At 45.6% G+C, this 27,093-nt stretch overlaps 1 protein-coding gene across 1 annotated transcript in view; it reads left to right on the forward strand.

The window, feature by feature from the left end:
• The first annotated feature begins 4,607 nt into the window (after positions 1 to 4,607).
• The window catches only part of USP10 (ubiquitin specific peptidase 10), an 88,593-nt gene continuing 66,107 nt past the window's right edge, over positions 4,608 to 27,093 (forward strand). Inside the window, exon 1 of the mRNA XM_039474613.2 lies at positions 4,608 to 4,724. Within this exon, the coding sequence (XP_039330547.1) occupies positions 4,704 to 4,724 (21 nt within the window). The 5' untranslated portion in view covers positions 4,608 to 4,703. The remainder of the gene's footprint in view (positions 4,725 to 27,093) is intronic.

Below are 27,093 nucleotides of genomic sequence, written 5' to 3' on the forward strand. Positions count from 1 at the left end.
CGTCTCCAAAAAAAAAAAAAAAAAAAAAAAAAATTAAAAATAAATAAATAAAAGCACCAGGCAGCACACTCTGCGTGCTAGCTCCATTACTTCATTTTCTCCTGGCAACACGGTTATAGAACAGGTGGTGTTACTTCCCCCGTCAGAGTTTCTTATTGTTGCTGGAACAAATCACAAAATTTACCAGCTTAAATCAACACAGGTTTTTTGTTTTAAAGTTCTGTAGCTCAGAAGACTTACGGGCCTATGTCAAGGTGTAAGGAAGGCTTTGTTCCTTCTGGAAGCTCTAGGAGAAAATGTTTGTCCTTGTCCAGCTCCTAGAGGTCACCCACATTCCTTGGCTGGTGGCACCTTCTTCTGTTTTCAAAACCAGTAGCATAGCATCTTCAAATCTCTCCGCCTTGCTGCTTTTATTTTCACATCTCCTTGTGACCTGACTCTCTTGCCCCTCCTTCTTTCCGTCATAAGGACCCTTGTAATTACATGGGACCCACCAGTCATAATTAGATTATTTCCCAGGATAACCCATCTCAAGGCCCTTAACATTACCATGCCTGCAATGTTCCTTTTGCCATATAAAGTAATATATTCACAGGTTCTGGGGTTGGGGCATGAACATATCACACCACCTTCTACAAAAGATTCACGGAAAACTTAGGTAACTTTCTCAGGTTCACGCAGCCAGTGAGTGGGGGATTCCAGATTTGAACTTGAGCCTTTCTTGACTCCCAGACCAGGGCCACTATCCCTAGACTCATGGGAGAAACCAGGTGTATTAGTTTATTGTTACGCTGCTAATAAAGACATACCCAAGGCTGGGTAATTTATAAAGGAAAGAGGTTTAATGGACTCACAGTTGCACATGGCTGGGGAGGCCTCACAATCATGGTGGAAGGCAAATGGGGAGCAAAGTCATGTCTAACATGGCAGTAGTCAAGAAAGCTTGTGCAGGAGAACTCCTGTTTATAAAACCGTAAGAGGCTCAGTGGCTCATGCGTGTAATCCTAGCACTTTGGGAGGCTGAGGCAGTAGGATTGCTTGAGGTCAGGAGTTCAAGATCAGTCTGACCAACATGGTGAAGCCCTGTTTCTTTCTTTCTTTCTTTTCTTTCTTTCTCTCTTTCTTTCTTTCTTTTTGTGAAGCCCTGATTCTACTAAAAATACAAAAATTAGCCTGGAGTGGTATCATATTCCTGTAGTTCCACCTACTCTGAAGGCTGAGACAGGAGAATCACTTGAATCCAGGAGGTGGAGGTTGTGGTGAGCTGAGATGGTGCCATGCACTCCAGCCCGGGTGACAGAGCAAGACTGTCTCAAAAAGAAAAAACGACCAACTAAACAAACAGAAAACCACACACACACACACACACACACAGACACACACACACACCCCCACACCCACAACATTAGATCTCCTGAGACTCATTCACTACCATGAGAACAGCATGGGGGAAAACCACACCAATGATTCCATTATCTCCACCTGGCGCCACTGTTGATGTGTGGAGATCGTTACAATTCAAGGTGTGATTTGGGTGGAACACAGCTGCAGCGTATCACCAGGGTCTGCTAAGCACTGCAGGCCTTAGTGCTTGTTCATATTTTCCTTTTAACATCTATTTGTTTATATTGAAGACATGAGTTAATATCTATGTGAATTATTTGAAAATGAAGACTGGGATCTTTTGTTTATTATCACTCTTATTTGTTGTTTAAGTAACTATGATAAAAATCAGACGACTATAAATCACCAGTGAGTTTTCATGTTGCCCACAGTTTCTATCCATGTGCAGACATCACTCCTCCATGGTTACAATCATAGCATAGACACTGTATTGCAGGCGTCCCCAAACTACAGCCCACGGGCCGCATGCGGCCCCCTGAGGCCATTTATCCGGCCCCCCGCCACACTTCAAGAAGGGGCACCTCTTTCAATGGTGGTCAGTGAGAGGAGCACAGTATGTGGTGGTTCTCCAATGGTCTGAGGGACAGTGAACTGGCCCCCTGTGTGAAAAGTTTGGGGACGCCTGCTATATTGTGTTTTCCCCAATTTTTTGCTATGAGCCTTTTCCAACATAGAGAAAAGCTGAAATATATAGCACCACTTAGAGCTGACAATTGTAAACATTTTGCCTTATTGCTTTCTCTTCCTGAATGTTTATGTGTGTATATGATTTTATCTTTTGTTGAACCATTAAACAATAGTTTGCAGGCACTATGGTCTTCACTCCTAAATTCTTCAGAATGCATCTCCTCACAATAAGGACATCCTCTCAATAAGTACAGTATCATTATTACACTATAAAGTCACCAATAATTCAGGCCGAGGGCCAGACGTGGTGGCTTATACCTGTAATCCCAGCAGTTTGGGAGGCCAAGGCAGGCAGATTACAAGGTGAGGAGTTTGAGACCAGCCTGGCCAACAGAGTGAAACCCTATCTCTAGTAAAAATACAAAAATTAGCCAGGCATGGTGGCATGTGCCTGTAGTCCCAGCTACTTGGGAGGCTGAGGCAGGAGAATCACTTGAAGGGAGGTAGAAATTGTGGTGAGCTGAGATCTCACCAGTACATCCCAGCCTGGGCAACAGAGTGAGACTCCATTTCAAAAAACAGTGATAATAATTCGGGCTGGGCACAGTGGGTCATGCCTGTAATCCCAGCACTTTGGGAGGCCAAGGTGGTAGATCATGAGGTCAGGAGTTCAGGACAAGCCTGACCAATGTGGTGAAACCCTATCTATGCTAAAAATACAAAAATTAGTTGGGTGTGGTGGCAGGCACCCATAGTGCCAGCTACTCAGGAGGCTGAAGAATTGCTTGAACCCGAAAGGTGGAGGCTGCAGTGAGCCAAGATCGTGCCACTGCACTCCAGTCTAGGGGACAGAGTAAAACCCCGTCAAAAATTAAAAAACTCCATCTCAAAAAAAAAAGTAAAAACCCCCCAAAAATTCACTAAGATCATTTATATTCAATCCATATTCAAACATCTCTCATTGTCAACAAATAAATACTAAAACCAGTTTAAAAGGCACATCAGGATGCAAGCAAGATTGACACATTGTATTGGGTTATGTGTTTCTAGCTCTTCTATTTTGGAACGACCCCTCCCTGTCACTGATATTTCTTTCTTTTTTTCTTTCTTCTCCCTTCCTTCCTTCCTTCCTTCCTCCCTCCCTTCCTTCCTTCCTCCCTCCCTTCCTTCCTCCCTCCCTCCCTCCCTTCCTCCCTCCCTCTCTCCCTCCCTCCCTCCCTCTCTCTCTTTCTTTCTTTTTTTTTGAGAAGAGACTTGCTCTGTTGCCCAGGCTGGAGTGTAGTGGCGCAATCTCAGCTCACTGCAACCTCCACCACTCGGGTTCAAGCGATCCTCCCACCTCGGCCCTCCAAGTAGCTGCGACTACAGGGGTGTGCCACTACAACCCGCTAATTTTTGTATTTTTAGCAGAGACAGGGTTTCACCATATTGGCCAGGCCAGGCTGGATTTTAACTCGTGACCTCAACTGATCCGCCTGCCTCGGCCTCCCAAAGTGCTGGAATTAAAGATGTGAGCCACTGTGCCCGGCCCACTTACATTTTGCATGGCATCCCATTTATGAAGAGACCAGGCCCCTATTTCATGTAAGGTGGGAATGGATCTCCTCAGCTTAGCGTTGCGTCTAGCAAGAGTAGACTCTCTGTAGGTGTTTGTTGAACAAATGAAACCAATGATAATGGTTATCAATGACAATCGCGGTAGCCAGTTTTTATTGACTATTCTCTTGGCCAGTGTGCTCACATTAATCTAGTTTGAACCTCCCAGAAATCTTACGCGTTATGACAGATGTGTCTTACTCACAGGTGAGGAGACCAAGGCTTAGGAAAGGGAAGTCGCCTGTCTGAAATCACAGCTCGAAAAGGGGCCAGAACCCAAGGGTGGACCCGCCAGCTGGAAAACGCTGCAGTCAGACAGGGGCCCTTTTTTCTTGAAGAATGAATGAACCAACAAACCCCAGGCTGGGCTGCCTGTGCAATACGTAGTACTTGGTGGCTGCTGGCCACTTGGCAGGCCTCGCGTCCGGCACTTGACGCGTGCCTTTCCTCCCTACATTTTGCTTTCCCCTGTTTTGCTTTTCTCCCCTAATGCCTAGCAAAAGGCGTGGCCCAGACGCCCCGGTAGGACTTGGGGTGTAAACGAAGAGGGAACAAATGCATGAATGGGCGGCAGAGGGATCTTCATACACCAGACCCTCCTCCGGGATCTTCTGCGAACGCTCCCGAGGCCCCGGCCCGGGGACGCCAAGGGCGACGCGTGGGCCCCGTGCCGACCTCAGGCGGCGGCTCCCGGGCTCCGGGCGCCCAGGTCACGCCCAGCAGGTGGAGAGCTGGGGCCCGCCAGCGCCTCGGCGTCGCCACCTCCACCTGCCTGCCCTCTCTCCTTCCGGCTCCGCAGCCAGGCCAGGCCGGGGCGGGCTCCTCGTGTGCAGCTGCCCGGCCGCTTCCGCCCGAGGGGCGCGGGGCTCAGACGCGGCGGGAAGGTCCGCGGCCCGGCCGGCGCACGCCCACCTGTCGGCCGCGCAGGCGCAGCAGCGCGCCGGCCTCCCCGCGCCCCGCAGTGCGCAGGCGCGGCGGCCGATGCGAGTGTGTATGTGCGGGCGAGAAGATGGCGGCGGCGGGGGAAGCAGCGTGAGCAGCCGGAGGAGCGCCGAGTCCCATTGAAACGGGCCGCCATGGCCCTCCACAGTCCGCAGGTAGCCGCCGGCCCGCGCCTTCGGCCGGAAGGGGACCCGAGCCCGCGCCGAGCGGACGTCGCGGCGGGCGGGCGGGCTCCCGCACCCTGCCCGGAGCGAGCGTGTGGGAGTGGGGGAGGGCGCCGGGACACGCTGCCCGGGCCTAGGCCGGAGCCACCCGCCGCCTCTGCGCCCGCCGCGCCTTCGTCCTCCAGAGTTGCCTGGGCCCCCTAGTTCCGGGGAGGCAGAAGGGCGGGGGCTCCAGGCCCCGCCTGGGGAGGGCGTGGGGGGCGCCGAAGGGGTTAATCTGCCCGGGGCTGGACCGCGGGGCGAGCCCGGGGTGTGGAGTGGGGCCCTCCCCGCCGCGCCGGCCCGGCGAGGCGGCCCGGGGGCTCTGGGAGTCTCCTGGAGCGGCAAGAGCCCCAGAGCAGCTCAGGTTGCTGCCTCTGCCCGGAGGGAGCCTCAAAGATTTGAGGGTGCCCTGTTGCCCCCTTGTCCCAAAAGCCTTCCTTGTGATCTTGATTGATGACGCGGGGGTTGCTGATTTTCTGGTTTTAGATAGAAGTCGCTGAGTAGCGGCCTTAGGCTACTGTCGAAAACAAAACTCGAAATAAGTCGCAAGGACTGTACTTTTACTTGCATTTGAGTGACATCCCTTGCACGAATCCATCCCAGCCAGGCTACCACTAACGCACCCTGCCTTAACAGTATCTAAAGCTTAGGGACCCTTTACAATAATCCTGTAGTGGAAAGAAAGAGCTGTTTTTGGGAGATGTGCGTGTAGAGTTAAAGCTCCTCTTCCCCTCTCCCACCCTTTCTCCCCCCCTCCGCCATTATAGTTATTCTGAGCAAAAATCGGCATGATATATTATTTGTGAAGCTTGCTTTAGACTGCTAATTTGTTGACATCTAGTCCCTATAAATTGTTGCATACTTTTAAACCATCTCAATGTGCATTTGTATTAAATATGGGGAAATGAAACAAAGTAGCCACTGGGAAAACTGGTGGCAAGTAAAATTGTAGCCCTTCTTAAGCGCCTGGGTTGTGTTGCTCTTTCGCAGATAAAGTCAATCTGACTAGACCTCATTTGAAAAACGGATTTTCGTAACGGTTGAAATGAATGCGTGTTGTGGAAGGTACAACGCGAAAACTTTTAAAAATTAGATCTTAATGAGAAGCTTCAATTTTGTTAAATTTGCCATAGTTTAGTTTGCATCGGAACATCCTCCCGTTAATGTTTTGCTCCCTTGTACATTTACTTTTGTAAGTAGTATGGTTCTTTGCATCAAAAAAGGGATTCGTAGTGGAATAATTTTTACAAATGTATAACTCAAAGATTTTCTAAAGAGATTGGGTATATTTAGCTTTGTTTAGACTTTTTAAAAAAAGGTTTGACGTTTGATTTTTTTCTCAACTTAAATACTAATTAACTAGCCTATTGTTAAAATTGGTATGAATAAGTATAAAGGTCATTATGAATTAATGTGTAATAGTCCTTGTGATTTTGACAAGAATAAAGCGTCTTTAGGCATAACTCACTTTATTTAATAAGCATCAGTCACAGTTGAAGGCTGATTGAGATGTTAATGGGGATAGATAATATGTAAATGATAATTTTGTTGCTTTAATTGTCTTCAGTATTTACGTGTTTTTTGTTTTATTATTATTCTTATTATTTGAGACGAAGTCTCACCCTTTGACCAGGCTGGAGTGCAGCGGCACAGTGCAGTCTTCATCTGGGCTCAAGCCATTCATCCTGCCTCAGCCTCCCGAGTAGCTGGGGTTACAGGTGTGCACCACCATACCCCACTAATTTTTTAGTGGAGGTGGGGATTCACCGTGTTGGCCAGGATGATGTGGATTTCCTGACCTCGTGATTTGCCCACCTCGGCCTCCCAAAGTGAGCCACCTCCCCCGCCCTGTATTTATGTTTTATGCAACAGCATTAGCTATACGCATCTTTAGAGAATTGGAGCAGCAAAAAGTTGGCTCAACATAAATGTTAGCAATACTTTGGGTTCTTTTAAAGTGTGATTTAAATGCTTTTAAGTTCTAGCGTGGAGAAAGTAGCAAAGGAGATAGTTTAATTTCCCAAAATTTTCTTTTTTCTTTTCTTTTCTTTTTTTTTTTTTTTAATGAAGATGGAGTTTCACTCTTGTTGCTCAGGCTGGAATGCAATGGCGCCATCTCTGCTCACTGCAACCTCCACCTCCCAGGTTCAAATGATTCTCCTGCCCCAGCCTCCCCGTAGCTGGAATTACAGGCGCCAGCCACCATGCCCAGCTATTTTTTTAAAAAAATATTTATTAGAGGCCGGGCGCGGTGGCTCAAGCCTGTAATCCCAGCACTTTGGGAGGCCGAGGTGGGTGGATCACAAGGTCAAGAGATCGAGACCATCTTGGTCAACATGGTGAAACCCCGTCTCTACTAAAAATACAAAAAAAATAGCTGGGCATGGTGGTGCGTGCCTGTAATCCCAGCTACTCAGGAGGCTGAGGCAGGAGAATTGCCTGAACCCAGGAGGCGGAGGTTGCGGTGAGCCGAGATCGCGCCATTGCACTCCAGCCTGGGTAACAAGAGCGAAACTCCGTCTCGAAAAAAAAAAAAAAAAAAAAAAATTTATTAGAGACAGGGTTTCACCATGTTGGCCAGGCAGGTCTGGAACTCTTGACCTCATGTGATCTACCCGCCTCGGCTTCCCAAAGTGCTGGGATTACAGGAGTGAGCCACCGCGCCATGCCGATTTCTCGTAATTTTCATTTTCACAGAATAGTAATGGAAACAAATAATGGAATTATGTATGACAGGATTTAGTTACTGGTTCCTGCCTGAATCATTCTGAGCGTTTTCAAAAATTTGTTTTATTTGGTTGCCTACTATCCTAAAAGTCTTGCAGCCTTAATGGCCATTCATTCCTTCAGCAAATACTGATTGTTTATCGTGTGCTAAGTGCCATGATATATGCCTGTTACTTGTTTTTGTGGGGAATAACAGCTACAAATTCGAGGTCTTATTTAAAAATTGGCTTGTTAAAGTTAAATTTGTCAGTAAGAATAATGGGACCTGGAAAAAGTTACAATTTAAAAATGTTTCTAGGCCAGTGCGGTGGCTCACGCCTGTAATCCCAGCGCTTTGGGAGGTGGAGATGCTTGGATTCCTTGAGGAGGTCAGGAGTTTGAGACCAGCGTGGCCAACGTGGTGCAACCCCCGTCTCTACTAAAAATACAAAAATTAGCCAGGCGTGGTGGCACACCTGTAATACCAGGTATTCGGGAAGCTGAGTTAGGAGAATCACTTGAACCTGGGAGGTTGCAATGAGCTGAGATCACACCACTGCAGTCCAGCCTGGGTTACAAGAGGGAAACTCCATCTCAAATAAATAAAAACAAGTAAACAAAAATGTTTCTAGGTTAATAACTGTATTTCCAGTTATTAGGAAGTGTTGGTTGATCCCTTTTGCCTGTATTGAAGTGTAATAGTGAAAAATTTGGAAACATTCTGAGGCCAGTAGCTTTCAACATTTTAGCAAAAACAAGAGAACTTAGCAGTTGAAGTGTTAAGTCCAAGTGAATATCTTTGTCACTGAGGGGACCGATGAAATGATTTGGGGTAATTAATTTGAAGCTACCACTTTTGCCTTAACACCTGAAACAATTTTTGTGATTATTGATGTTATTTTATAGTGAAATCTCCAGAATAATGCTTCCGACACCCAAGTTGAATATCATGCAGTTGGCTCCTGTCCTTGTCTCTGCCTAGGCTCAACCCAGTCTTTTTTTTAACCTTGTGATAGCAGGGCCCCCACATTTTATATGATGGAATGCCTTGGATTCCACTTCCAGCATATGGCAGCATGTTGCTGTATTGCTGAATATCTGTTTATAGCTGACAGGTGGATTAGTGTTAATTCTTGAAAGAGATACATTTTTATGAGTCTCACGTAATGAGCAGCTGAAGTAAATTATTTGAAATTTTGACAGGGTGTTTGGAAATAACAGTTTTCCTTTGCACAGTGGCAGCAAGATATTTAAACATGTCCTAAGACTAGATATTCTGGCCGGGCGAGGTGGCTCATGCCTGTAATCCCAGCACTTTGGGAGGCCAAAGCGGGTGGATCATCAGGTCAGGAGTTCAAGACCAGCCTCACCAACATGGTGAAATTCTGTCTCTACTGAAAATACGAAAAGTAGCCGGACGTGGTGGTGTGCGCCTGTAGCACCCGTAGTGAGCTATTCGGGAGGCCGAGGCAGGAGAATCGCTTGAACCTGGTAGGCGGAGGTTGTAGTGAGCGAAGATTGCACCACTGCACTCCAGCCTGGACGACAGAGCAAGACTCCGTCTCAAAAAAAAAAAAAAAAAAGAAAAGAAAAAAAGACTAAATATTTTAAGTTTGTGAGCCAGTGGTCACCTGAGTGGTTCCTGCAGCTGGCCTGTGCAGCCACGCTGCTGTAGCAGGTCCTCACCTTCATGCTCTTGAGCCCATCTTGTTGAGACCACAGTACTCTGAAATTCCAGTGAATAGTAAGTGGGCCTTCCACATTCTAAATTCCTCACTAAAGCAAAAGTTAGGCCACACATTCCAGTATTCTGTTACTTAGAAGTGATAGGATTTAAGTAGTGATTCACATAGGAAAACGTAAAGGAGAAAAGGATTATAGAGCTTAATGATTGCTCTTTAATGCCAAGTCTTGCATTGTGCTGTGCTCAGAATGTAACATTCAAGTAATTGAGAAAGGTGGTGCCATCTCCAGTTGAAATGGTTACATCAAGGTTTTTGTTGTTTGTTTTTTTAAATATAATTTCAGACATGTAAGTTGATAGTTCCCAGTTTTCAAGTGGCACATTAAACGTGGTTGCCGAGGACACATCTTACTGATAATCTACCAAAGTATGAAACATAGTGGGAAGAGCTTGCTTTTGAATTTGTAATTAGGCTGTTACTTTTCTATTTACTGCCACACATGCAAGAATCACTGTCACGGAAAAGAGATAAATCTGTTTGCAATGGAATTTGCTGGCCTTGGGCCATTGGATTACTGTCATTTGTCACTTTAGTGCCACTTCAGCAGTGTAGATGTTCATTTCCAAAGACTGACATGTGCTTGGACTGCAGGTTTCCTGTTTATCGAAGTGTTCTCCCAAAAGGTCTTTCTGTGACCATTTCTGTCAGTACAGGCTGGATGAAGAATTCGTGGAGGAAAAGAAAGTTGGTCCATGGGATATGTGTATTGTATTTGTTTCAAGGATCAGAAAATGTAGAATTTATCATAAGCCTCGATATAGAATCTTCACATCATAGACTTTTTCAGAGCTGGCTATTTTCTGGCTATTTGAAAGCTATGGAGCCATGATTCCATTTTCATCAGATAACTTGAGAAACCAGAAGCTCCACCAGCACTGCCATTCTGCCCTGTCTTGAAACACCATGCCCTGGTTGCCCTCTCCTGTAATAGGGCGGGTAAGATACTGCAGTGGAAGTGTGGTTTGGGGCTGGGAGAGAATTAAAGCCTGTCTTCATCAACTTTCCCTTTTTGGCTCATGTGAGAATTGTTAGAGGAGAGTGTGCATGTGGAATGCAGGCCCAGCACCTGCCATCTTCTGTGCTCTCGCAGTGGCTGCCCTTTTTTTTTTTTTTTTTGAGATGGAGTCTGGCTCTGTTGCCCAGGCTGGAGTGCAATAGCGTGATCTTGGCTCACCACAACCTCCGCCTCCCAGATTCAAGTGATTCTCCTGCCTCAGCCTCCCGAGTAGCTGGGATAACAAGCACCTGACACCATGCCTGGCTAATTTTTTTGGTATTTTTAGTAGAGATGGGGTTTTACTGTGTTAGCCAGGATGGTCTCGATCCATCCACCTCCACCTCCCAAAGTGCTGGGATTACAGGCGTGAGCCACCATTCCTGGCCAGGTGGCTGCTCTTAAGAGTCCAGGGTCTCCTCCCAATTGGCCTTGTGTCTACAGCTTTATTTCTTGGCATTCTTCAAATCAACTCTCAGTTTACTTTTCTGGCATCAGCTGGAGGGCATCTCCTAAGCCTATACTCTATGGCTCAGGCATCTCAAAACCAGTGCATTTTGAAGTGAGAGGACCCCTGGTAAAAAGGCAAGTGTCTCCACTCCTGTGCCTTTTGTACCTGAGTTTTACATCTAGCTGACTCCTCCCCGCCTTTCTCCCTCCATTTGCCTCTTTCTTCCTGATCTGATGGTGCTGGATTTTTCTTTTCCCATTTGTCTTTGTTTTATGAACATGTGTTCCCTTTCATTCACGTATATTGAGTACAGACATATGCCTGTGCTTTTTTCTTGCTCCTTTTTATTTGTTTTGTTTTTGAGACAGTCTTGCTCTGCTGCCCAGGCTGGAGTGCAATGGTGTGATCTCAGCTCACTGCAGCCTTTGCCTCCTGGATTCAAGCATTACTCCTGCCTCAGCCTCCATAGTAGCTGGGATTACAGGCACGCGCCACTAAGCCCAACTGATTTTTTTTTTAGACGGAGTTTTGCTCTTGTTGCATAGCCTGGAATGCAATGATGCGATCTCTCAGCTCGTTGCAACCTCCGCCTCCTGGGTTCAAGCGATTCTCTTGCCTCAGCCTCCTGAGTGGCTGGGATTATGGATGCCTGCCACCATGCCTGGTTAATTTTTTTGTAGAGACTGAGTTTCACCATGTTGGCCAGGCTGGTCTCGAATTCCTGATCTCAGGTGATCTACCTGCCTCCGCTTCCCAAAGTGCTGGGATTACAGGTGTGAGCTACTGTGCCTGGCCTAATTTTTGTATTTTCAGTAGACGCGGGGTTTTACCTTGTTGGCCAGGCTGGTGTCGAACTCCTGACCTCAGGTGATCCATCCGCCTTGGCCTCCCAGAGTGCTGTGATTACAGGCGTGCGCCACTGTGCCTGGCGTGTAGTCTTAAAAATATCAAAACAGGCCGGGCGCGGTGGCTCAAGCCTGTAATCCCAGCACTTTGGGAGGCCGAGGCGGGTGGATCACGAGGTCAAGAGATCGAGACCATCCTGGTCAACATGGTGAAACCCCGTCTCTACTAAAAAAAAAAAAAAAAAAAAAAAATACAAAAATTAGCTGGGCGTGGTGGCGCGTGCCTGTAATCCCAGCTTGGGAGGCTGAGGCAGGAGAATTGCTTGAACCCAGGAGGCGGAGGTTGCGGTGAGCCGAGATCGCGCCATTGCACTCCAGCCTGGGTAACAAGAGCGAAACTCCATCTCAAAAAAAAAAAAAAAAAAATCAAAACATTCACTATGACAGCTCCAAACTTACATTGTCATTGGAGCTACTGTGAAAACTTGTATATGTATGTGTAAGTGTTAGTTGAATAGTATTAGATGTATCAGGTATGCCCTCCTGTAAGAAACTGAAGGCAGAGAAAAACAAACATTCAAATTGCAGCAAATAGAGGGGGTTTGCATTATAGACCTGTTATGTGGTTGTATTGTCTGGAGTGGGAAAGGCGTGGTCCCCATGAATAAGGTACCCCTGGAGTCTTTAGATGAGATCCAGTGAGCAGGCTGGATGTGGTGGGAAAGCTTTTTGTCCACAAAAATAGTTATTATTACTGTGAATACTTGTGAAAAATACTTGTTTTTGTGTTTAAGATTCACGGAATAAAGTAAAATATACTCCCTGTTATTTTTTTTTTTTTCTTTTTTTTTGAAACAAGAGTCTCGCTCCGTTGCCTGGGCTGGAGTACAGTGGCGTGATCTTGGTTCACTGCAACCTCCAGCTCCTGGGCTCAACTGATTCTGCCTCCCTGTTAGCTGGGATTACATGGGCCTGCCACCACACCCGACTAATTTTTGTATTTTTAGTAGAGACAGGGATTTCACTATGTTGGTCAGGCTGTTCTCAAACTTATGACCATAGGTGATCCACCCACCTTGGCCTCCATAAGTGCTGGGTTTGCAGGCTTGAGCCACTGCATCCAGCCTCCCTACTCATTCTTTAAAAAAAAAAAAAAAATTTTGTTTTGTAGAGACAGAGATTTGCTGTCTTTCCCAGGCTGGTCTTAAACTCCTGGCCTCAAGGGATCCTCCTGCCTCAAGGGATCCTCCTGCCTCAACCTCTTGAAGTACTGGGATTACGTGAGCCACCACACCCAGCCTTCCCGTTCATTTTGAAAGTATCAGCCTTTTTCCTTTTTTTTTTTTTGAGATGGAGTTTTGCTCTTGTTACCCAGGCTGGAGTGCAATGGCGCGATCTCAGCTCACCGCAACCTCCGCCTCCTGGGTTCAGGCAATTCTCCTGCCTCAGCCTTCTGAGTAGCTGGGATTACAGGCACGCACCACCATGCCCAGCTAATTTTTTGTATTTTTAGTAGAAACGGGGTTTCACCATGTTGACCAGGATGGTCTCGATCTCTTGACCTCGTGATCCACCCGCCTCGGCCTCCCAAAGTGCTGGGATTACAGGTGTGAGCCACTGGGCCCGGCCCAGCCTTTTTCCTTTTAATAGGACATGTTGAAATTTTGGGTAAAATAAAAGATAATTGGAAAATGAAGTTTAATTCTAGAGGTTTTAAATTCCTGGCCAATGTAAAAAAAACTTCTGATATATTAAAACATTTTTTTTCGCCGGGGTGGTGGCTCAAGCCTGTAATCCCAGCACTTTGGGAGGCCGAGGCGGGTGGATCACGAGGTCAAGAGATCAAGACCATCCTGGCCAACATGGTGAAACCCCATCTCTACTAAAAATACAAAAAATTAGCTGGGCATGGTGGTGCATGCCTGTAATCCCAGCTACTCAGGAGGCTGAGGCAGGAGAATTGCCTGAACCCAGGAGGCGGAGGTTGCGGTGAGCCGAGACTGCGCCATTGCACTCCAGCCTGGATAACAAGAGCGAAACTCCGTCTCAAAAACAAAAAACAAAAAACAAAAAACAACATTTTTTTTCATACTTCATTTTTTAGAGCAGTTTTAGGGTCACAACAAAATTGAGTGAAAAGTACAGAGAGTTCCCAGATACCCCTTCTCTTGATATTTTAAGTACTAATTTTCCTTAGATGGCTACTAATATATGTATAAGTTTTTTTTGTGTGTGTGTGTGTGTGTGTGTGTGTGTATACACACACACACACACACACACACACACACATATATATATATATATATAAAATACATATATTTTTTAAGACCTGAAGTAGGCCCTCTGGGTAGATCTGATCATTGGACAGGAAGGAACATATTTATTGTGAAATACTAAGTATTGCAGTAATCATCATTTGAAGCTGTGAACTATATAAACTGCGTAGTTTGTAAAGTGCTTTAGCTTGTTTGTGCCTTTACAGCAACTCCGTCCTATATTATTATAACCGTTTTACAGATGAATAAGATAAGACCTAGAGAAGTTGTGACTTGAAGTCATATGGCTGCTGGCAATCAGGACCTTTTAAAAGCAGGTGTTTTGACTTCTAAATTCTTTGCTTTTTCTACTTTGCCAAACTGGTTTTCTGGAAGAGACTGATGAAGGCATATTTCACATTGTGACTTCCCCTTAGTGGTTACTCCATAGAAATTTATCGAATGAATGAATGAATGAAATGTGCATTTAAAAGTTTTAATGTTACCAATTACAAAATCTGTTACTGTAATGTTACTAATCACTAAATTTTGTGTGGGGTACATTTTGATAAAATCCTTTATTGATTATCAGTTATAAAGACATGCTGTTTTTAAGATAATGAAAACAGCACAGAAGTATTTAAAGTAAAACGTGTAAGTCATTCCCTTTCTGTCTGATCCTTAATCCTCAGTTGATGTGTGTCTTCTATGCTTTTTTTAATTAGGGTATGTTGTTGTTGTTCTGTTGTTTCATAATATGGTCTATTCTCTCTAGTGACTGAACTGAACTTTATTGAGCAGATCTTGTTTCAGAATTATTGAAAACATCTACTGAAGTCAGTTTTCTTATTTTTAGCTAATTTTGCAATGGAATGAAGCGTATATTTGGGAGATTAAAGTGGCTTATCAGGATCCAGTATACGGGAGACTGTGGAAGTGCTGTCGAAAGTTCTGAATAACAACATGTTATCCGAACCATTTTTTCTTAAGAAATATTTTGGACCAGGTGCAGTGACTCACTCCTGTAATCTCACCACTTTGGGAGGCTGAGGCAGTTGAATCACTCCAGCTCAGGAATTTGGGACCAGCCTGGGCAACATACCTAAACTTTTTCTCTACAAAAAATAAAAAAATTAGCTGGGCTTGGTGGTGCCCTCCTGTAATCCCAGCTACTTGGGAGGTTGAGATGGGAGGATTGCTTGAGCATGGGAGGTGGAGATTGTAGTGAGTCGAGATTGTGCCACTGCTCTTTAGCCTGGGTGACAGAGGGAGACTCTTGTGTCAAAAAAGAAAAGAAATGTTTTGAAGACTTTCTCCCCCTTAATAGCAGTTATGCTCTCCAGTGATCATATTGTAGAAGGAGGTCTTGACCAGGCACAGTGGCTCATGCCTATAATCCCAGCACTTTGCAAGGCTGAGTTGGGTGGATCACCTGATGTCAGGAGTTCGAGAGCAGCCTGGCTTATATGGTGAAACCCTGTCTCTACTAAAAATACATAAATTAGCTGGATGTGGTGGTGGGTGTCTATAATCCCAGCTACTTGGGAGGCTGAGGCAGGAGAATAGCTTGAACCCGGTGGGGGTGGGGGTGGAGGTTGAGGTTGTCATGAGCCCAGATCATGCCACTTCACTCCAGCCTGGGCGAAAGAGCGAAACTCTTTTTTTTTTTTTTTTTTTTTAAATTTATTTTATTGCATTTTAGATTTTGGGGTACTTGTGAAGAACATGCAAGATTGTTGCATAGGTACACACGTGGCAGTGTGGTTTGCTGCCTTCCTCCCCATCACCTATATCTGGCATTTCTCCCCATGCTGTCCCTCCCCAACTCCGCATCCCCCGCTGTCCCTCCCCTATTTCCCCACAACAGACCCCGGTGTGTAGTGAAGAGTGAAACTCTTTAAAAAAAAAAAAACAACCCATAAAAGGAGGTCTGATTCACATTCAAATTCTTGTCCATTCATTACCTTTGCACTAGATTTACAGGACAGACTTTTCATTAGTTGGAGATTGGTAAGTCACCTGCCCTAGGGAATAATGAGGAATTGGGTCATTAACCTGAATTTTTCTCCATCTTCGTTAAAATCATGTTTTTTGTCTTTGTTTTATCAAAGTTTCATCACTTTGTTTTGTCAAAGTACTGCAGTGGCAAAAAATAAAACACTTCTAACTCAGGTCCCACTCCTGAGAATTAACCACCTTTAACTACTTCTGACTTGTAATAAAATGGAAAATCAGGGCTTCCAAGTGTGGTTTACTATTTTGTTTGAAATTAATCTGCAGAATATTAGACAGTTTTTTCAGAACCACGTATGAAGAACTTTTTATCTTTTGAGAATGTTCAGAGATTTTTGGTGGCCAGACAGTAGGAGTATAGAGCTGAAAAGAGTATTTCTGTGCTTCAGAAGTCCACAGGTATCGAGGGAAAGAAGCAGGCTCACTGCTGGGTGCATCCAGTTTTAGGGTGGTAATTCCCGTAACAGAGGTGTGAACAGCATAGTCTAGAACATTCATTCGTTCAGCAAATGAACGAGTGGCTGCTGTGTACCAGGCACTGTGGATGGAGTGGTGAGCAAAAGCAGGCATTGTTTCTCTCACTGAGGAGTTTATGGGTCCAGCAGATAATCACAGTTAGGTACATATCATTGCAAACTGAGAGATGAAGGAAGGGAACACAACCTGAAGCCAAAGAACGGTTCCGTGGAAGTGACGCGTTTGTAGCATGAGACAGTGGGAACAGCATGTGTGGTGGGCCTTTGGCTGGAGGAAATTTGGAGCGTTTTGGGGAACTCAGCAAGGACCTGTGTGTCTTGGGCACAGAGCTGGAGGGGAGGGATAGACGCTCCATCCAGCCTTGCAGCCTTTGTTAGATGTTACTGTCTTTATCCTGATAAAAGTGTGGAAGAGGGGATGGTACAGTGTTTCACCATAATCAGATTGCCATTTGGGATCATACTCTGCCCCATGAAGAATAGACTAACGGGTCACAGTGACGATAAGGAGATTATTTTGGGGAGGGTCTTTGGACATTTTTTTTTTTAAAGATAGGGTTTCACCATGATGGCCAGGCTGGTCTTGAACTCCTGACCTCAGTGATCCACCCACCTCAGCCTCCCAAGGTGCTAGGATTACAGGGGTGAGCCACCGCGCCCGGCGGGTCCTTGGACTTTTGACTCAGTGGGTACAGTGGAGGTGGAGTTGCATGACCAAGGAGTTGGTTAGGTATAAGGTGTTTCGAAAAAGGAGGCTCGTGGAACTAAATGTTAGGCCAAGCTGGGAAGACATCTCTTCTAGAACGGTGACATTTGAGCTGGAGTTTTCTGGGCAGAGAAGCACAAGGACAAGGGCGTATGGAGGAGAATGTTCAGAGGAACAGTCTCAAAGCCTGCAGCCTGTTTGGGAAACAGATACCTTTGTAGCTGAAACGGTCTGTAGGGTGAAGTGTTAGCCAGGATTCTGGAGAGGAGAGGTAAAGAACTTGATAGTCCAAGGTCAAGATTGAGTTAAGTTGGTAGCAGCACTCTGGGTTAAGATTGCTGTTTGAGGCCAGACACGTGGTTCACGCCTGTAATCCCCACACTTTGGGAGAATAAGGTGGGTGGATCACTTGAGGTAAGGAGTTTGAGACCAGCCTGGCCACCGTGGTAAAACCCTTTCTCTGCTAAAAATGCAAAAATTAGCCAGGCATGGTGCTGCATGTCTGTAATCCCAGCTCCTTGAGAGGCTGAGGCAGGAGAGTCAGTTGAAGCTGTGAGGCAGAAGCTGCAGTGAGCTGAGATTGTGCCACTGCACACCAGCCTGGGCAACAGAGTGAAACTGTGTCTCAAAAAAAGATTGCTGGGTTGAGATGATTATGCAGGGGTCTTATTGAGATCCTTTGATCATTGTCAGGGGTTTGATTCTTTGGGTTCTTATCCATAGCTGGGAATCTACTCTCTGCTCACCTGGGTATCTTAAGCCTCACAACTTTGGGCGGGGGGTGGAGAAGTAGGGTATTTGTTTTGGGGACTTCTGAGACAGATTATTGTGAGGCAAGTAGCCCTTCAGTGTCCTCAGTGATAATTGGATAGAGTAGTTAGAGAGGGTCATTTAGGGACGTTATTCCTTTTATTTTGAGTGGGAGGTACGTTTAAAAACGAGCGTTTGTCCCCGATGATGTTCCAAGAAAATATTAAGAAAAACTTGTTTCTGTCCCATGGCTTTGAAGTGGCTTCTGTTAATATTTTAAATGTTTCCTTTAGCACTTTTGAGAGTAAGCTTTAGAAATTTGGAATCATTGAAATTAATGGCGTTTTAGGTTTGTGATCCTTGAGTGCCCTCTCCTAACACCAGAATCACCTGGCACCCTGGGTGACGCCCAGAGACACTGAGTAAGGATCTCTGTGAGTAGGTCCCCAGGTCGTTTCAGCCAGGCTCAGGTTTCAGATCCTCTGCATGGCTTTGTGTGCAGCTTTTTTTTTTTTTTTTTTTTTTCCTTTTAACGTGTTGAGCACTTTCCCATGAATAGCAATAACCAAATCATATTTTGGACAAAGTGTTTTAACATCTCCAGTCTGGGTTAGCTGTGAACAACAAAAATATGGATTGTGCCCTTCCCTCTGAGTATGATAGTAATTAATTTTAGCGGTGAGTGGAGTTGGGGAACAGTTCTGAGCAGATGAGAAATCCTGACATTTTGCTGCTTTGAAGATCTGTCTTGTGTCTTCGCAATGAGATTTCAGTTTGGTTTGGCATTCATTAACTAAATGGTTAATGCCTTTTAAACAAGTGTTTACACAGCTCCTGATCTGTGCCAGGGCCTGTGTTGGAATTTGTAAGTTGCAAAAAACATATATATAATTTAAAACATAAGTACAGATGTGTTCCCCAAAGCCTTAAGAGCTGCTCTGGCTAGTGCTCTGTGTCCCACATCTTGAAATAGGTCACCTGTGGACAGCAAAGGATCAGCATACTCCACCACAGCTCAGTGTAGCTGTGAGCATCTGATGTCCCAGAGAACGGGAACTTTCTAATTCATCCCGAAGCCTGGTCGTCAGCATCTCTGAGGATGTGTGCACAGCATCAAGCCAATTTGCCATCAGGAATTCTTGCTCCTTTTTGCTGTTGTTGGTCATGGATTCGTTAATTACAGTCTGGTGCTGAAATGAGTATATTTGGTTATCTCTTGCCTCTTACCTCTTTGCTCTTCTGTGCCGTAACAGTGTGCACAAACTTTTCTTCCCCTTGTTTAGGTAGTGGGAAAGGGCTAGTTTTGATTGTTTGTTTGTTTGAGATGGAGTCTTGTACTGTCACCCAGGCCGGAGTGCAACGCAAGGTCTCAGCTGGCTGTAACCTCTGCCTCCTGGGTTCAAGCGATTCTCTGGCCTCGGCTTCTCGAGTAGCTGGGATTACGGGTACATGCCACCATGCCTGCTAATTTTTGTTTTTTTAGTAGAGATGGAGTTTCACCATGTTGGCCAGGTTGACCTTGAACTCCTGACCTCAAGTGATCTGCCTGCCTCAGCCTCCCAAAGTGTTGGGATTACAGGTGTGAGCCACTGTGCTGGCCTTTTCTTTTTTTTTTTTTCTTTTTTTTCCCCCAATCTTAGAAAAGCATTTTCTTCAGTTTTGGCTGGAAACTTAGTTGACTGTGACTTGAACTTCACACACAATGATACTGTAGCAACATCCTAGCAATGAACTAGTCTTAGACACAGTTACCAGAGCTGTGTCTGGAGTTTGTCTCTCATCTCTTAGCACATGGTAAACAAGCCTGGTTTTTGCTTTTTTTGTTTTGTTTTTGTTTTGAGACAGTTTTATTCTGGTTGCCCAGGCTGGAGTGCAATGGTGTGATCTCAGCTCACTGCAACCTCTGCCTCCTGGGTTCAAGCGATTCTCCTGCCTCAGCCTCCCGAGTAGCTGGGGTTATAGGCATCTGCCACCACGCCCGGTTAATTTTATATTTTTAGCAGAGACTAAAAATTTCTCCATGTTGGTCAGGCCGGTCTCCAACACCCGACCTCAGGTGATCTGCCCTCCTCGGCCTTCCAAAGTGCTGGGATTTTAGGCGTGAGCCACCGTGCTGGCTGGTTTTTGCTTTTTAAGGTAGACAGAAACCCCTTGCAGTTGTGCTTTTTTGCCCTTGCATCTTTTGGGTGGAAACATCGATTGAAGTTAGCATATGAAGCAGTGCATGTCTTTTCTATGCGAAGGGAAATACATCACAGTATTGTGTGTGCACTGTGAGCTTTGAGGGCCCTGTGGACTTGGGTTTCCTAGATGCCTTGTCCTTCTTGGGGAGGCAGTCAGCTGTGTTCAGGGCCTGTGTGGGGAGATAGTGCCCTCTGCAGAGGTGAACACTACGTGGATGAACTGGAGCAGCCGCCGTCCTGACTCATCTGTCGGGTCCAGAAGGCTTTCTTGAGTAGAGTGTGGTCTGGCTCCGGCCTCCCGACTGCCTAGCGTACTAGGCACTCAGGTGTTTGTCCATTGGATAGGTTAATTGGCAGGGACCAGCTGAAAAAAATAACAAGAGAACAGCTGGTTGTCGTTCACTGTTTTGAGGACTGCTTAAGGTGTTCTTTGGTGTGTCTATAATAGTTCTAGGTATGAAGTTCAAGAACACAGCATGCCAGACTATGGGGGACAGATTTGCCTTCTGTAGAAATAGTAATGAGAGCTGATTAAGAAGAGGTGGCTGCTTCCCATAGTGTTCAGATTGATTGTCATTTCCACATTTAGAATGCATGGGTGACATCTAAGCTTCTCTTCAGGTTCTTAGTGCTCTCTTTATCTCTGTTGTGTAGTTTCTGGAATCCAGGTGACTGACTCACACGTCACATGTCAGTTATTTTGCTTTATTTTCTTGGGCGCTTTCTCTCTTTTTTTTTTTTCTGACAACTTCATCACGTTCTTGGGGTGTCTTGGGCTCTTTCTCAACAAGTATAGTCTGGAGATCATAGGACAGTTACTAATGCAGAGAAAATGCCTTCACCAGAGTTACCAGCAAGTGCTTGGCTGTGGGGGCTCCGCATACTAAAGCTCTTCCAGGCCTAGTTAGTGGGCATGCCAGTGATCTTCGCAGGCCTCCTTAGAGCCATTGCAGCTGCCCCCAAATCCAAGAACCAGCGCAGCCCAGCTTTCCAGTAGAGGGCCCGATTATGTCACTGGTGAACCTGGAGAGAGCTTTTCAGTTGGTTGCAGCACTTAGTTTGTGTTTTCCCCCAGCTTTGTGATCTTAGGTGTCTGAGCCAAAGTCATCATTCACCCACTAGTTAGTTATTGAGCTCTGTTATGTGCCAGGTTTTGTGGGTACAAAAATGAAGAGGAACACCTCGTCTCCCCAGACTCTCTGCTTGTAGACATGCTCGCCCCCTCTGTCCCTGTGGCTTGCTCCCCCACTTTCAGCGAGTGCCTGTGCTATCTTCTCAGACAGGCACACTTTTCCCACCTGTAAAATCGTGCCCTCCTTCACACTTGTCACCCTATACTTACACCTGATACCGTATGTGTCCGGTGCCCTGATGTGCTTGTCTTCTTCACTTTCTGTCTCCCCTGTTTAAGCTCGGTGAGGGCAGGGATTTTTGTTTGCTTCGTTCATTGCTAGGCCCCTGGTCCTAGAACGTGGTAAGTGCTCAGTAAATATTTATCGACACACACATTCATGAAAGACATACCACATTGGACAGATTCAGAAGCCCGCAGTCAAGTGTGGGAAAGAAGCTAGAGAGCCCATCACAGGAGAGTCCAGGGACACCTTGGCTCATGTTCGTGAGAAGAATAGTTCACAAAGATGCCTTTGGAACTGAGTTCTGTAAGTGTGCTGAGTCAGCCAGGCCAGCAGGGGCCCAAGAGAAGGGCACCCAAAACAGGAACACCTGGCGTGTGTGGTGTTGCCAAAGTGCCTTTGCAGGATGAAGAGTTTGTAGGGGCTATGGTGCTGGGAAGGTGGGTGGGATGGGTGCCTCTTGAAGGCTCTGCTAGAACCTTTAGCCTTAAAAGTTCTGGGAGACTTCAAAGGCTTCTCCTGGGTACCAGAATAGTAAGGTTTGGTTGAGAGACAGGTCTGTGGTGGCCACAAGCAGTTTGGAGGGTGAGGGGTGAGAGCAGAGGCAGATTGCTGCAGAGACCCAGATGAGAGGTGTAGAGGGCCTCAACAGTGCCTAGAGGAGAGGCAGGCCTAGGGTGGCAGATGGCTGGTGGGAGCGGGATGCACAGGGAGAGGCAGCTCGTCGTGGCGTGTTAGTGGTGGTATTTTCCTTTTTAAAACGTGGACTGATGCTTGTTTAGTAAAATGTTTTCCCCACTTACTCCTGTTTTTTTTTTTTTTTTTGAGATGGAGTTTTGCTCTTGTTACCCAGGCTGGAGTGCAATGGCGCGATCTCGGCTCACCGCAACCTCCGCCTCCTGGGTTCAGGCAATTCTCCTGCCTCAGCCTCCTGAGTAGCTGGGATTACAGGCACGCGCCACCATGCCCAGCTAATTTTTTGTATTTTTAGTAGAGACGGGGTTTCACCATGTTGACCAGGTTGGTCTCGATCTCTCGACCTCGTGATCCACCCACCTCGGCCTCCCAAAGTGCTGGGATTACAGGCTTGAGCCACCGCGCCCGGCCCTATTCCTGTTTTTTAAGAGATGGGATCTGGCTCTGTCATCCAGGCTGGAGTGAGGGGCAACATCATAGCTCGTTCACTGTAGCATCCAACTCCCAGGCTCAGGCCATCCTCCCCGCTTAGCCTCCCAAAATACTGAGACTAAGGCCACCATGCATGGCTTTCCATTTCTTACATTGTGAATGTTTTTCCATTAAAGATTTTCCTTTGCTCTTGTGTTTTTTAGATCTCAAGAGCCTTAACTCAGTCTTCAGCACTGTTTGTTAAGGACTGCAGAGTATTCACAGGTTATAGTTTATGCATGCTAACAGTGGTAATGTTTAGTAGCTTTTTGATCCAATGTTTAGTTGTAAGGTGTGAATTATCTTATTTCTTAGAGCAAATTAAGCACATTATTGTAAACTGCAAGATGAATATCCTTAATTCATTGATTATTTTGGGGGTGAAGGGAGAGGTATATTTTGCTAAGGGATAGTAAGATAATTAGGGGATATTTAAAACACCAAGTTAAAAAACAATGTTAAACTAATATCAAAAACAAGTTCTACATATGAAATCTTTGAAAAGTATTTTAAAAGATTTATTAATTTTTTTTTTTTTTTTGAGACAGAGTCTTGCTCTGTCACCCAGGCTGGAGTGCACTGGCGCAGTCGCTGCTCACTGCAACTGCCGCCTCTTGGACTAAAGCACTTCTCTTGCCTCAGCCTCCTGAGTAGCTGGAACCACAGGCGTGCACCACCACACCCAGCTAATTTTTGTATTTTTTAGTAAAGACAAGGTTTTACCACTTTGGCCAGGCTGGTCTTGACCTCCTGACTCCAAGTGGTTATGCCCACCTCAGCCTCCCAAAATGCTGAGATTACAGGCATGAGCCACCACTCCTGGCCTGTTTCTAAAATATTTATCAATAAGCTGGCTTATGTTTGGTGAAGCCAACTATTTCAGCTACTGCTGTAGATATCCAGGAAGATAACCGAAGCATCCTTACCCTTGTGTGTAATAGATAGCTAAGGCCTAAGAAACAACTGGGCATATTACAAGATGTGTAATTAAGTACTGAGTTACATGGTGCATGTGGCAAGGTCTTTTGTAGTAATTCAGAGAATGGAGGAGGGTATTGAGCTGGTCTTGAGAAGGAATAGGGTCTCCACCTTCCAGAGTGCTGGGATTGACTATAGGTGTGAGCCACTGCATCCAGCTGGGAGATCTTACTCCTTTATATGAATTATCTGGTCACTGCTGCCCAACTATTTTTCTATCTCTTTTTTTGCTCGGCCCATTCATGTGTTAGGGTGCCCTCTAAAAAAAAAAAAAGTGGAACTCAGCTGTCTAACTGGTTTACACTATAAACTAGAGATTTAGTGGCTCATGTAACTAGAAATTCCAGAGGTAGATCAGGCTTCAGAGTTGGTTTAATTCAGCCATGCAGTTATAGTTTTGAGGACCTGGTTTCTTTTTGTGTCTTTTTTCATTTTGAGTGCTGTATTACCCAAGGGCTAGTTTCCCCCATGATGGCAGAATGCCCACAACAGTTGCAGGCTTCACATTTGGGCACAGCCTCTGGCACACCAACCTGACAGAGAGTAAGCATGCATCCCAGAATTCTAGGCAGTGTCCTGAGCTCCATGCCCTTTGGGTCACCCCGGGACCAGAGCACTGTTTCTAGAAGGGTGGTATGCCAGGTGGGGCTCTCCTTTGGCCTGGAGGTGGGTGCATGTTGACCTCTGAACTGGGAGACCACTATCCCACAGGGTAGGAAGGGTAGCTGGCCAATTCATTAACGTCCTACATGAGTGTAATGTCTCTCCCCTATGCCAGTTTCTCCTGGACTGCTCATACTGGAAGATGGTCCTTTCTCTCTGGCAAATCTTCTGTACTGTCTGATTGTATCTTACAGTCTTCTTTAAATATTATTGTTGCTTAACTATTAATGTGTCTGTCCCTTGAGGTCAGCCCCAGTTCCAATCCTGTTCCATTTTGTTTGTGGAATCTCAGGCAAGGGATGAGGAGGTGGGGGTGAGGAAGAGAGAGGAGTCCAGGACGACTTCTGGATCTCTGGCTTGTGAAACTGGAAGGATGGGGATGTCAGTCACCAAGAGAGGAAGCACAGTGGTAGTTGGGAAGGGAAGCTGAGGACTGTGAGTCATTCTGGCAGCATTTGAGAGTCTCTTAGGTCCAAGCATTTTACTGGGTAGATAGGAAGAGGCCACTGCCTAGGTTTCTCTGAACTTTTAAAGTTTTTTCATCTTCGTCATTCAGCATATCTTTAGTAGATTCTAAGTATTGTGCTTCAGTGGACGAAATTCAGAAGTGACACAAGGAGGTAACAGCTCATTCACAGAGACGTAGGTCAGTGAGCCTTACTATGAGATGTGAACAGTGCTTTGGCAGAAATAGGGTTGGAACCACTTCCCGCGGCGGTGATGCCTGTGTTGAGGTTTGAAGGGCAAGTAGGTCTTCAGAGCATGGTGGGAAGAGGGAGCTGCCTGCATGAAGGCTTATGGGCAGAATAATGAGTAAGTGCAGAGTAACTGGGATCCTAGGTGCACAGGGTTGGTAGGCAGAGATTCCCATTACAGCAAGCTGAAGAGTTAAGATTCTACCTTTATATACACCTTATAATTAGAGGACTGACCACATGTCCTGGTCTAGACATATCATCCCAGCATAATTCATCATCATGATCCTTTCACTCTGAAACGTGCCTCTAATTTGGACGATAAATGGTTACCCAACTTAAAATAGAAGTCCAGACCCATAGGGACAGTCACTGTGATAGCAGTTTGCTTCCTTTACAGTAGGACCTTGGGATTACATGAGATTGAGCATAGCAGTACTTCTCAAATGTCACAGTCCATTGAGAAACAGCTGTGGGTCTTGTGAATATGCATATTTGGATTCAGTCTATCTGGGGTGGGCCTCGAGAGCTGTCTAAGCTCCTGGGTCATTCCTAGGCTGCTGGCCTGGGGACCTCACTTTGAGTAGTAGGTAGTATTGGGCTTCAGGAGCTTCAGAGGGTCTGTGAAGTTCTGAAATTATATGCAGAAATGCATGTACATGCATTCTTTAGAGGTGAGCCTAATTCCCTTGTGTTAGTTTCTCAAGGAGGTCTGCTGCCATCCAAAATAGATCAGGAATCACTGCCTTTTGGAAGTGATGTGCAGATTAAATGAAATACGTTGATTCAATGCCTTTAACATTGTCTAGAGCATAGTGGACATGCAGTATGCACTAGCTATATGTCCTCCTTCCTCCCCTGACTCCAGTTCTTTGAAGGCAGGACATATTGCTTCAACATTTTAAATGGCTTTTTTATTTTTTTAAGACGAGATTTCATCATTTTGGTCAGGCTGGTCTTGAGCTCCCGACCTCAGATGATCCGCCTGCCTTGGCCTCCAAAGTGCTTGGATTACAGGCCTGAGCCACCACGCCCGTCCTTTAAATGGCTTTTTTTTTTTTTTTTTTTTTTTTGAGACGGAGTTTCGCTCTTGTTTTCCAGGCTGGAGTGCAATGGCGCGATCTCGGCTCACCGCAACCTCTGCCTCCTGGGTTCAGGCAATTCTCCTGCCTCAGCCTCCTGAGTAGCTGGGATTACAGGCACGTGCCACCATGCCCGGCTAATTTTTTGTATTTTTAGTAGAGACGGGGTTTCACCATGTTGATCAGGATGGTCTCGATCTCTTGACCTCGTGATCCACCCGCCTCGGCCTCCCAAAGTGCTGGGATTACAGGCTTGAGCCACTGCGCCCGGCCTTTAAATGGCTTTTTAATGTCCTTTTTATGCTATTGGTGCTCAGTAAATGTCGATTTAGCTTGGTGACAAGCTGTTTGAGGACTCCGAGCCATTCTGTCAGCATTTGAGAATCTCTTAGGTCCAAGCATGTTATTAGGTAGATAGGAGGAGGCCACCACCTAGGTGATTGCAGATACCCAGGCAGGTGGAGTCATTAGGGCCTGTGCTGTTTAGTAACTGTTGAACTGATGAAGAGATGAATCAGTTCTTAGGAATCTTCTTCCTGAGTTATAATGTGTGTTCAGAAAAGTGCTTCTACTGCGTTTGATTCATCGAGGTCCTGTTCTCTGGTTCTCAGTTGTGTGTGATTTCAGTATGGATTAATTACTTCTTGTAATGCTTAATTTAATTCATTCAGTTTTTATTCTTGCCAAATGACATTTTTCCAAACGTTTTGATATTTTGTTTAGATGGTCCCAGAAATTTGGCATTTGTGATCACCTTAGGGTATTTGTGATGGAAAGGGTATATAATTTATGGTATTTTCAAAGTATTTTAAGAGATGAGAAGAACAGTGATGAGAGAGAGATTTGAAGATAAGTGGTCTTACAGAGTTGTAGGTGTTTCAGAGACCTGACTCTGTTGAGAAGGGAAAATCTTGGATTGGAAGGTTATTTTTGAGAAGGTGGAGTGTTGGTAGTGAAAGTTAGATTTCAGTGAATTAAGAGAGCAAATGAGAGATGAGGTTAATTACAAAAGAAATTTCTTTTATTCAAGAGAAATTTGAGACAGGATTGTGCTCTGTGACTGAAGATGGAATACAGTGGTGCAGTCATGGCTCACTGTAGCCTCGAAGTTATGGGCTCAAGGGATCCTCCCACCTCAGTCCCCTGAGGATCTGGGACTGCAGGTGCAGGCCGCTGTGCTTGGCAGGAGTTTAATTTTTCTGTCACATTTCTTGTAGTTTAGTTGCATTACAGTTTTTCTTCTGGCCAGTGCAG

The sequence above is a fragment of the Saimiri boliviensis genome, chromosome 1 (genome assembly GCF_048565385.1).
Source record: "Saimiri boliviensis isolate mSaiBol1 chromosome 1, mSaiBol1.pri, whole genome shotgun sequence".
Taxonomy (NCBI): Eukaryota; Metazoa; Chordata; class Mammalia; order Primates; family Cebidae; genus Saimiri; species Saimiri boliviensis.